The sequence below is a fragment of the Lycium barbarum genome, chromosome 1 (genome assembly GCF_019175385.1).
Source record: "Lycium barbarum isolate Lr01 chromosome 1, ASM1917538v2, whole genome shotgun sequence".
Lineage (NCBI taxonomy): Eukaryota > Viridiplantae > Streptophyta > Magnoliopsida > Solanales > Solanaceae > Lycium > Lycium barbarum.
Genome location: NC_083337.1, coordinates 54,443,302 through 54,456,203, shown reverse-complemented (window position 1 = coordinate 54,456,203; position 12,902 = coordinate 54,443,302). Strand labels below are relative to the sequence as shown.

Genomic DNA, 12,902 nt, shown 5'->3' with positions numbered 1-12,902 from the left:
GAGAGAAGTTTTAGAGAGAAGTGGTGTAATGTGGAAATGAAATAAGACAAGTCTTGATTCTCATATTTAATGAATTGGAAAATTTGTGCTGGGTGAACAGTGGTCGTCCATGGAGGTTTATGGTCTGTATTCCACTTTACGGACCGTCCCTCGTGGTCGTCTTTAAGCTTAAGCAGGACCAGAGACTTTGGCCTGCATGCATGGTGATTTACGACCATGGTTTACGGGCCGTAAATCACTTTACGGCCCGTCCACCAGGTCGTATTATACCTCTTCCTCAGCTGGCAGAAAGTTGAGTTGGACATGCCAGTTTACGACTTCAAGTTTACGGACCGTATTGCACTTTACGGTCCGTATTTTTCACTATACGACCACTGGGCAGAAAGCTGAAGCTTTGCATGGCAGTTTACGACTGCCAGTTTACGGACCGTGTTGCACTTTACGGTCTGTATTTTGCAATATACGACCACTGGGCAGTTTTGCCAACTTTCAATTTTTCTCATTTCTCGACTTTTCATTCTAATCATCCACATCCCTTCACATACATTTCCCATGAAACATTATACACTCGCACTCCTCGCACACATCATTAGTTCATTTACTTGCGTACCAACGGGAAATTTTCCGAGGTGTAACAGTGCTACTACTCCGGACTTGCTATCTTTGGTACTTTTTTGCTAGTGTAATATATGTTCATATGTATACTCTTAGAGGCTCATAGACATAGTGGGGTATGTAAGTATTGTATATAGTCATGTTGGCATTGTTTTGGTCTGTGATACTTTCGTGTTAGCCTTGCCGGCTTTATGATACTCGTGATGTTGTAGCGACCTTGTCGGTCCACATATGCTTATATGTGTGGGATTATCGGATATTTCTATATTGGGCCTTTTCTGCGTGCAGGTATTCTTTGAGTTATGGCATAAAATGTTCAAAGTAACTCTTAAGTCAAGTGGTTCCCGGCCTACGGGTCGGAGCCGTTCATACCCCTCGTTGGCGGTGTGACATGTTGGTATCAGAGCAGTTCAGTCCTAGGGATTTCTATGAGCCGTGTCCAGTAGAGTCGTTGTTATCGGTATGTCGTGCACCATATCTATAGCCAGAAGGCTACAGGGCATTTAGGAAGACGCTCTTCTTCATGATCTAGATCGTGCAATAGAGCCAAGTAAGGATGACATTATCTAATATTTTCCTATTTAAATTTCAGCGATGCCTTAGAGAAAGAAGAAGGCCGGTAAAATAGGGGGCGCTACGGGGGAAGGCCCGAGCCGAGTATCCCCAGCCGAGTTAGGACATGGTGAGGCCCAGAACGCTACTCCCTTGCATGATACCTCTACTTGATTAGTTGCTGAAGAGCATAATAGAGCTCCAAACCCTCCGGCTCCTCAGCCTCCAGATCCTCCCCCTGCTGTTCCCGATCAGGACTTGTGACATGCAGTCCAGTTATTAACTAGATTGGTGGCTACTCAGACTCAGCGGCAGGTTAGCCTTCACATGATTTTCTTACTTTGAACCCTCCAATTTTCACGGGGGAAAACCCGAAGGATGATCCTCAAAATTTTATAGATCGAATGGGTCGCGTGTTATATCCCGCATTTTTCGCATTCGGATAATTTAAGACAATCGCGGGAAGATAACACGTAAGGCCATATTTTATTTTGTTTGGCATATGAGTTGCTTATGAAAAATTTAGAAGTGGAAATAATGAGGAAGGCCAAGGGCATAAAGGGAAATTCGCAATATGACTCGTAGAAATATGGAGGAAGGCTAAGGGTAAATTTGAAATTTGAAAAATAATTTTTCATGAATTACAAAATATAAAAAAAAGTGGGCTTGATCTTTTGGGCCAAGGTTGGCCATCCACCTTTCTTGATGGGCCAAGCCCATATGAGAATTAAATGGATAGCTTAAAAAGATGACTTAATAGTCATCTAATTCATACAATTCTCTAAAAATTTCAAGAGAACACAAAGAAGAGAAGAAGGAGAAAAACCTTCAAGGGCCATTTCGGCCAAGACCAAACCCACAAGACCTTTGGAAAATTTTTCTTCAAAAATTATTCTCTTCCATTCAAACACTCCATTGAAGAGTCCTTAGCAAAATAGAGTGGTTATTGAAGTAAGAAAAACAAATATTCATATAATTTGTCAATTCTAGCCAAGTGAAGAATCAAGGAACTAGGTAAGAATTCACTCCCTTTTATGTTATGGATGTTTGTGCATGGTGTAGTATACAAAAATGAGTGAAGTTCATGAAAAATATGGATATAGGGGTGGTGGCCGTGACTGGTATACTATATGTATAGCCGTGTATATTGGTGAATTATGAAGGAATGATGAGCAAGTTTTATTTAGTATTTTGGTTGTTGTGTTGTGGATTTTATATTGCATATAAAGAATTGATAAACGTGGTGAAGTATTAGTAGTTGGAAGTTTGTGTGTAAATTGAAAATAATGTTCTTGTATGGAAGACATGTAATGATATTACTATGATGTTGTTGGAATATATGTATTATAAGGTTGTAGTTGTTTCATTGGAATTAGGGAGTCTTGAAGGAAGAAGTAAGCTAATTGAAGTGTTGGAATATATCTTGGATTTAAATATGGAAATTCTAATGTGGTCGTTGAATTTATATTGATAGTTTGGCCGGGTTTGAATTCCCGGATTGTGAGGGATGAGAATTTGGCTATGTTGAATGTTGAGGATGGTATATTTACAGAGGAAGTGCTGCCGAAATTTCGGTAGCCAAGTGTTTCCTTAAGATTCTAACTCTAAGTACCCTAATGAAAGTTTGGGTAAATGTGACCAATTTGCAGATTTTGACGAGATTGCAACGTGAATTCGGAATAGCAAAAGAAGCGGAAAGAGGTATGTAAGGCTTCACCCTTCTTTCTATGGCATGTCTTAGTTGAAATAAGTTGGGTACGAGCCTCGGGGACAACTCGGTTCCCCGGAATCCGCACCTAAAGTTTTCCACTTTTTGTTCAATAGAATTGAACTAGAAAGTGTGCCAATTGTTGGAAAAACCTCCTACACCCTTAGAACTTGTATAAATGGGACCCGATTACCCTAAGACCCATACAAGTAACGCTATGACACGTAACATACGTAAATCGTATACGCTACCTCATCCGGCCCGAGGTGGGCCCGTTACTCTCGGATTCCCCTATAGTCTTGGTTGACTTACTTAAGGTAAATTCAAAGGGGACCTTTGATCCCGATCTTGTCACCGAATGATAAAGTACTATGACTACTCTAACAAGAGTGTTTCTATGGGATAATGATAACGACAATGTTAGACAAGAGAATGCGCTTGATAAGTACGACCGGAACGATACTATGACTGAGATTTCTAAGCTAAGGATCCAATATGAATATGAAATTGATAAACTAATTTTCTAAATCGTATTTGTATCTTCTAGTTATAACTTTATTTTCTAAGACTCCAAAGCCTATGACTGTCATCTATAATGCCCACGATTTCATTCTACGGTTACTGTAACACTATTCTTCGTTGATAGTCTCGCCTTAAAATTACTTGTTCCTTCAAGGTGAGACAAAGCTATCACTAGCATTCCGTAATGTAGTCGGAGATCGCCGACCTTATGTCACTCCGATGAATACATGATTTTCCTTGGCTCTCTCGTGTGATTATATGATATATGTATATAAAACGGGTATATGTGTATGGATATGTATATATATATAAGATAAAGTAAATTGTATATAAGAAATGTATATGTATGTGTGTATGGGGAAAAGGGAAGGGCCACTGTTATATCACCACCTGATTCAGCTGGATTCCATCCTGGACGCGGGATACCCGGACGCGGGATATGGGAAGAGCCGTACGCAGCGACTGTATACATATATATATGATGTATGATACATATGTAATGTAATGTGTTGGGTCACCGTTGGGGAGGGGGTTGGGAGAGACGATGTATTCGGCGTCTATAAATGTGAATGAAAGATACCGTTATTGAAATGTACTATTTTCTGCACACGAGAATAAGAAATATAAAAATGTTGACTCCTATGCCCATGAAAAGAAACGTTTCAAAGATGAAAAGACAAGCCTACATGACAGCCGGCTTAAAGAGGGGCCTTCCTATGTACAGGTTACGTTCTTGCCTCGCTATACACCCTATGGCTCCGTGATATTATTATTGATTGTACTCTATGTTACTGCTTGCATTGTTTTCCATGCCTGACATACTCGGTACATTATTCGTACTGACGTCCCTTCTTGTGGACGCTGCGTTCATGCAGCGCAGGTTAGCAGGTATACGGACCAGGTTTCTAGGGCTCTATCTGCAGCATTGGGCAGCGCTCCAGTCGTTCCGGAGCCTCATATCATTGGTACTATTTTGTGTATGTATTTTCGGGCGCGACAGTACTCGGCCCTTTCTATGTATAAAGGTACTATGTCTAGAGGCTCGTAGACAGATATACACAGTCAGCTATGGACAGTTAAACGTATTGTATTTTGAATGGTTCGCGTCCCGGTGTAACGCGATATTAGAAAGTTTACTGCTTATGTTAATGTTCAAAAAAAAATGGCTCTGTTTACATGGCTTGCTAAGAGGTAAAGGTAAAACGATAGACAAGGGGTGCTCGGTACAAGTATCGGGTACTCGTCACGGCCCCTAGGCGGGTCGTGACAGAAGGGATAGACGCAGCAGACGCCACGAAGAAAGAAGCACAACTGTAAAGATCGCAAAGGGCAACCTAAGCTCTGAAGATGAGTATGCTAAACAACATGAGGTATCTACGAAGGAGACCTCCCCAAAGTATTATACTACGCTATGAAACCAGTTTAACATTCGAGGACGAATGTTCTAAAGGGAGGGAGGATGTTATATCCCGCATTTTTCGCATTCGGATAATTTAAGACAATCGCGGGAAGATAACAAGTAAGGCCATATTTTATTTTGTTTGGCATATGAGTTGCTTATGAAAAATTTAGAAGTGGAAATAATGAGGAAGGCCAAGGGCATAAAGGGAAATTCGCAATATGACTCGTAGAAATATGGAGGAAGGCTAAGGGTAAAATTTGAAATTTGAAAAATAATTTTTCATGAATTACAAAATACAAAAAAAAGTGGGCTTGATCTTTTGGGCCAAGGTTGGCCATCCAACTTTCTTGAAGGGCCAAGCCCATATGAGAATTAAATGGATAGCTTAAAAAGATGACTTAATAGTCATCTAATTCATACAATTCTCTAGAAATTTCAAGAGAACACAAAGAAGAGAAGAAGGAGAAAAACCTTCAAGGGCCATTTCGGCCAAGACCAAACCCACAAGACCTTTGGAAAATATTTCTTCAAAAATTATTCTCTTCCATTCAAACACTCCATTGAAGAGTCCTTAGCAAAATAGAGTGGTTATTGAAGTAAGAAAAACAAATATTCATATAATTTGTCAATTCTAGCCAAGTGAAGAATCAAGGAACTAGGTAAGAATTCACTCCCTTTTATGTTATGGATGTTTGTGCATGGTGTAGTATACAAAAATGAGTGAAGTTCATGAAAAATATGGATATAGGGGTGGTGGCCGTGAGTGGTATACTATATGTATAGCCGTGTATATTGGTGAATTATGAAGGAATGATGAGAAAGTTTTATTTAGTATTTTGGTTGTTGTGTTGTGGATTTTATATTGCATATAAAGAATTGATAAGCGTGGTGAAGTATTAGTAGTTGGAAGTTTGTGTGTAAATTGAAAATAATGTTCTTGTATGGAAGACATGTAATGATATTACTATGATGTTGTTGGAATATATGTATTATAAGGTTGTAGTTGTTTCATTGGAATTAGGGAGTCTTGAAGGAAGTAGTAAGCTAATTGAAGTGTTGGAATATATCTTGGATTTAAATATGGAAATTCTAATGTGGTCGTTGAATTTATATTGATAGTTTGGCCGGGTTTGAATTCCCAGATTGTGAGTGATGAGAATTTGGCTATGTTGAATGTTGAGGATGGTATATTTACAGAGGAAGTGCTGCCGAAATTTCGGTAGCCAAGTGGTTCCTTAAGATTCTAACTCTAAGTACCCTAATGAAAGTTTGGGTAAATGTGACCAATTTGCAGATTTTGACGAGATTGCAACGTGAATTCGGAATAGCAAAAGAAGCGGAAAGAGGTATGTAAGGCTTCACCCTTCTTTCTATGGCATGTCTTAGTTGAAATAAGTTGGGTACGAGCCTCGGGGACAACTCGGTTCCCCGGAATCCGCACCTAAAGTTTTCCACTTTTTGTTCAATAGAATTGAACTAGAAAGTGTGCCAATTGTTGGAAAAACCTCCTACACCCTTAGAACTTGTATAAATGGGACCCGATTACCCTAAGACCCATACAAGTAACGCTATGACACGTAACATACGTAAATCGTATACGCTACCTCATCCGGCCCGAGGTGGGCCCGTTACTCTCGGATTCCCCTATAGTCTTGGTTGACTTACTTAAGGTAAATTCAAAGGGGACCTTTGATCCCGATCTTGTCACCGAATGATAAAGTACTATGACTACTCTAACAAGAGTGTTTCTATGGGATAATGATAACGACAATGTTAGACAAGAGAATGCGCTTGATAAGTACGACCGGAACGATACTATGACTGAGATTTCTAAGCTAAGGATCCAATATGAATATGAAATTGATAAACTAATTTTCTAAATTGTATTTGTATCTTCTAGTTATAACTTTATTTTCTAAGACTCCAAAGCCTATGACTGTCATCTATAATGCCCACGATTTCATTCTACGGTTACTGTAACACTATTATCCATTGATAGTCTCGCCTTAAAATTACTTGTTCCTTCAAGGTGAGACAAAGCTATCACTAGCATTCCGTAATGTAATCGGAGATCGCCGACCTTATGTCACTCCGATGAATACGTGATTTTCCTTGGCTCTCTCGTGTGATTATATGATATATGTATATAAAACGGGTATATGTGTATGGATATGTATATATATATAAGATAAAGTAAATTGTATATAAGAAATGTATATGTATGTGTGTATGGGGAAAAGGGAAGGGCCACTGTTATATCACCACCTGATTCAGTTGGATTCCATCCGGGACGCGGGATACCCGGACGCGGGATATGGGAAGAGCCGTACGCGGAGACTGTATACATATATATATGATGTATGATACATATGTAATGTAATGTGTTGGGTCACCGTTGGGGAGGGGGTTGGGAGAGACGATGTATTCGGCGTCTATAAATGTGAATGAAAGATACCGTTATTGAAATGTACTATTTTCTGCACACGAGAATAAGAAATATAAAAATGTTGACTCCTATGCCCATGAAAAGAAACGTTTCAAAGATGAAAAGACAAGCCTACATGACAGCCGGCTTAAAGAGGGGCCTTCCTATGTACAGGTTACGTTCTTGCCTCGCTATACACCCTATGGCTCCGTGATATTATTATTGATTGTACTCTATGTTACTGCTTGCATTGTTTTCCATGCCTGACATACTCGGTACATTATTCGTACTGACGTCCCTTCTTGTGGACGCTGCGTTCATGCAGCGCAGGTTAGCAGGTATACGGACCAGGTTTCTAGGGCTCTATCTGCAGCATTGGGCAGCGCTCCAGTCGTTCCGGAGCCTCATATCATTGGTACTATTTTGTGTATGTATTTTCGGGCGCGACAGTACTCGGCCCTTTCTATGTATAAAGGTACTATGTCTAGAGGCTCGTAGACAGATATACACAGTCAGCTATGTACAGTTAAACGTATTGTATTTTGAATGGTTCGCGTCCCAGTGTAACGCGATATTAGAAAGTTTACTGCTAATGTTAATGTTCAAAAAAAAAATGGCTCTGTTTACATGGCTTGCTAAGAGGTAAAGGTAAAACGATAGACAAGGGGTGCTCGGTACAAGTATCGGGTACTCGTCACGGCCCCTAGACGGGTCGTGACACCGCGCTTTGAGGGTAATGCATGCTTCTGATATAGAATCAGTGGAGCTAGCTTCTTAAAGACTGTGGGATGTGGCCGCAGTATGGTATGAGTCCTGGCAACAGTCGAGAGGGTAGAATGCAACTCCAGCAGTATCGGCCGAATTCACCGGGGCCATTTTAGATCATTACCTACCCGCTGAGATTCACCGGACTAGGGCTGATAAGTTTCTATTACTTCGCTAGAACAATATGAGCGTCCGAGAATATAGTTTGAAGTTTAACTCCTTGGCTAGATATGCTCCGACAATGGTGGTTGACATGGAAGATAGGGTACACCGTTTCGTGACTAGACTTGGTCCTCACTTGATTAAAGATTGTATGATGGCTTCATTACAAGGTGGCATTGATATTTCTGGTATCCTGGCATATGCTCAAAATTTGGAGGACCTTGAACGTCAACAGGGAACTGAGCAAGACCCGAATAGGGGTTGCTATAAGCGGGCCAGATCCGCAGGTTATTCAGGTGCTTATCAGGAAGGTTATAGGCCTTATTCTTATTAAAGATCAGCTCCTTCAATGGTTGGTGCACCTTCTAGGTTTCTGAGGCAGCATTATGATCAACCCACTTATTCTGGACCGGGTCAGAGTTCGAGAACATAAGTTCCTTCTCATAGGGGAGAATCGAGCTAGGCAAGTCCCTCACTGACCCATTGTGATCAGTGCGGTAAGGGCCACTTTGGCTAGTGCCGCCAGAGTTGGGGGTGTGTTACTTTTGTGGGCAGCCTGGTCATATTGTACGGGACTGTCCGACTCGCGGCAGAGGTGGTCCGGCACAACCGACAGGTTTGATCGTAGGTTCCTCATCTTCTGTTCTCCCTCCTGGGCAAGTGACTACTTCAGCGCCAGCAGACAGAGGTAGGGGAAGAGGCCAGACATCTAGGTCAGGTAGCAGTCACAATCGTATTTATGCACTTACAGGATGGCAGGATCTCGAGTCGTCCCCGGATGTTGTGACAGGTATTCTATCCATCTGTTCTTATGATTTCTATACATTGATTGACCTGGGTTCCACACTATCTTATATCACTCCTTATATTGCTGATGAGTTTGGTATTAAGCCCGAATCTTTGCCCAAGCCTTTCTTAGTTTCTACTCCGGTCGGGGAAACTATTGTTGCGAGATAAATTTATCGTAAGTGTATAGTTACGATATGTGGCCATGAGACTTTTGTTGATTTAGTGTGATTAGAAATGCTAGATTTAGATGCTATTATGGGTATGGACTGGCTAGTCTATTGCTATGCCAATGTTGAATGTTCATCCAAAACTGTAAAATTTCGGTTTCCGGGTGAGCCGGTTCTCAAATGGAAGGGCAATACTCTGGCTCCAACGGGTAGGTTTATTTCCTACCTTAAGGCACGGAAAATGATTTCCAAAGGTTATATTTATCATTTGGTTCGAGTTAGGAGCAAGAAAGCCGAACCGCCAATTTTGCAATCCCTTCCTGTAGTTAATGAATCTCAGGATGTATTCCCGATGAATTACCAGGTCTCCCTCCCGAAAAGGAAATTTAATTTGCTATTGACGTGTATCCGGACACTCAACCCTTCTCTATTCCACCCTATCGCATGTCCCCTGCTGAATTGCAGGAATTAAAGGTGCAATTGCAGGACTTTCTAGATAAGGGCTTCATTAGGCTCAACACGTCTCGGTGGGGAGCACTGGCATTATTTGTGCGCAAGAAGGATGGCTCACTAAGAATGTGTATTGACTATCAGTAATTTAATTAGGTGACTATTAAGAACAAATATTCGTTGCCTAGAATTGATGATTTGTTCGACCAGCTACAGGGTGCCAAATGCTTCTCGAAGATTGACTTAAGGTCAGGGTATCATCAACTATGAGTGAAAGGGGAAGACATTCCAAAGACAGCTTTCCGAACGAGATACGGGCATTTTGAATTCTTAGTTATGTCTTTCGGACTGACAAACGCTCCAGCGACATTTATGGCATTAATGAACATAGTATTCCGGCCCTTCTTGGATGTTTTTGTTATAGTATTCATTGACGCTATCTTGATATATTCTCATTCGGAGACGGAACATGCTGATCACCTCCAAAAGGTGTTGCAAACCTGCGAGATCAAAGGGTGTATGCCAAATTTTCCAAATGTGAATTTTGGCTAACTTCAGTGACTTTTCTAGGCCATATTATGTCCGATGAAGGTATTAAAATTGATGATCGGAAGATCGAAGCCATTAAGAATTGGCCTCGACCTACAACTGCTTTGGAAGTCTGAAGTTTCTTGGGTCTTGCTAGATATTATCGTAGATTTGTGGAGGGATTTTCTTCTATAGCAGCTCGTCTTAAAAAATTAACTCAGAAGGGGGCCAAGTTTCAATGGTCAGAAGCATGCGAGCGGAGTTTCTAAAAATTGAAAGATAAGTTGACATCTGCTCCGGCTCTTACCCTTCCAGAAGGCACTGAGGATTACACTGTATACAGTGATGTGTCACGCACATGCTTGGATGTGTACTGATGCAAAATAGTAAGGTGATCTCTTATTCCTCTCGATAGTTACGGAAACATGAGCAAAATTATCCAACCCACGATCTGGAATTGGCCGCGGTGATTCACGCTCTGAAGATATGGAGGCATTACTTATATGGAGTCCATGTTGATATCTATATAGACCATAAAAGCCTTCAATGTATATTCAAGCAAAAGGAACTGAATTTGAGACAACGAGGGTGGCTCGAATGCTAAAGGATTACGACGCTGAGATTTTGTATCACCCTGGCAAAGCAAATGTTGTTGCTGATGCTCTAAGTCGCAAGTCAGTGGGTAGCCTATTGTATGTGCCAGTGGAAAATTGGAAACTACTACAGAGCTTTATCGTTTGGCGAATTTGGGAGTTTGCCTGCTGGATTCAGAAGACACTAGGATTACTTTACAAAATATATCCCAATCGACTCTTGCCTCGGATGTAAAGACTCAACAGAATAAAGATCCAGCTTTTGCTAGCATTAAGAATGGAGTGCAACAAAATCAGATCTCAGCCTTTGAATTGGATTCAAATGGGATTCTCAAATATCGAGGTCGTTTGTGCGATCCAAATGTAACCGGGCTTCGAGACAGGATCATGTCAGAATTTCATTACTCTCAGTATTCAATTCATCCCGGATCCACCAAGATATATCATGACCTCAAGGGCTTTTATTGGTGGAATGGTATGAAGAAATATATTGCTAACTTTGTAGCTCAATACCCCACCTGCCAGCAAGTAAAGATCGAACATCAGAAACCTAGTGGCTTATTACAAGAAATGGAGATCCCAACGTGGAAATGGGAAGTGATTAATATGGATTTCATCGCGGGATTTCCCCGTTCTCGTCAGAAATTTGATTCTATTTGGGTGATCGTTGACAGGTTAACCAAATCAGCCAGTTTCTTACCTATAAGGACCACCTATGCTGCTGAAGACTATGCTAAGTTGTATCTTAAGGAGATTGTGCGTCTTTATGGCATTTCTGAGTGTATTATTTCAGACAGAGGCACTCAGTTCATGGCAAAGTTTTGGAAATCTTTTCATGAAAGTCTTGGTACTCGAGTAAACCTTAGTACGACTCTTCATCCGCAGTCAGAGGGGCAAGCTGAGCGGACCATTCAGACTTTGGAGGATATGTTACGAGCCTGTGTACTGGATTTTCAAGGAAGTTGGGATGATCATTTTCCTCTGATAGAGTTTTCTTATGACAATAGCTATCATGCCAGTATTAAAATGGCTCCTTATGAGGCTTTGTATGGCAGGAAGTGTAGGCCTCGTGCCGGATGGTTTATAGTTGGAGAAGCAAACGTATTCGGGCCAGAACTTGTTCATCAGGCCATTGAAAAGGTAAAACTTATTCAGGAATAGTTACGCACATCTCAGAGTCGCCAGAAATCTTATGCAGATGTACGACGACGAGAATTGGAGTTTCAGGTAGGTGATGGGATGTTTTTGAAAATATCACTTATGAAGGGCGTGATGTGATTTGGTAAGACAGGGAAGCTCAATCTTCGATATATCAAACCTTGTAGGATCGTCCGGAAGGTAGGCTAGGTAGCTTATGAACTGGAGTTACCGTTAGAACTGCAAGCAGTTCATCCAGTTTTTCATGTAACCATGCTGAGAAAATGTATTTGAGATCCCTCCAGAATCATACCTGTTGACGATATACAAGTTATAGAAAATCTGACATACGAGGAAGAACCAATTGTTATTCTTGATCGACAAGTCCGCAGACTCAGAAGCAAAGAGGTGGCTTCAGTAAAGGTTCTATGGAGGAGTAAATATAGGGAAGAGATGACGTGGGTAGCTGAAGCAAAAATGAAGTCCAAGTATCCCCATTTATTCCCTGTCACAGATGATACTATTCCAGAGGAATCCTTGTAAGATTCTGCTTTATCCGCAAATCACTTACAAGGTAAAAGTCATATTCTAATTACTGCATGTTTATGTGTCATTGAGTACGGTAGACATATAAATTGGAAGTTGTGGTAGGCAGGAAATTAGCAATTCTCCAATTGCAAAAGATACTTTACTAAAGTTCTGAAAAAATTTGAAATGTATGATTATACCTTAAGTATTCCAACATTCGAGGACGAATGTTTTTAAAAGGGGGAGAATGTTAAACCCTGTAGTTTTGTACGTTGAAATTCGTAGGTATTGGTTATTTTAAGTATGGAAATTAGAATTACCTCCAAGGATACACGAGATTAGATGCGCTTATCCAATATTTATGAGGGTTTAAGTTAAGATAATAAGTTACAGAAGAACTGGAGGGCAAGTGAATCAAGGAAATTAAGTTTGTTGGATTTTAGAGAAAGTATGAGGGGAAATTTTGGCCCTAGTTCTGGAAAGGATATCTTTTAGTATATGAGGAGTTTTGGAGTGACACAAAAGCCTAAATTGAAGTTCGGGAAGTCTAGTTTCCAAC

At 40.7% G+C, this 12,902-nt stretch overlaps 1 protein-coding gene across 1 annotated transcript; it reads left to right on the top strand.

Moving 5' to 3' along the window:
* Positions 1 to 8,230: 8,230 nt before the first annotated feature.
* On the top strand, positions 8,231 to 12,358 carry LOC132611839 (uncharacterized). The gene is made up of 6 exons (XM_060326207.1): positions 8,231 to 8,462; positions 10,812 to 11,088; positions 11,353 to 11,434; positions 11,564 to 11,818; positions 11,877 to 11,905; positions 12,121 to 12,358. Exons 1-6 carry the CDS (start codon positions 8,231 to 8,233, stop codon positions 12,356 to 12,358), a joined length of 1,113 nt encoding a protein of 370 aa, XP_060182190.1.
* Positions 12,359 to 12,902: the final 544 nt, after the last annotated feature.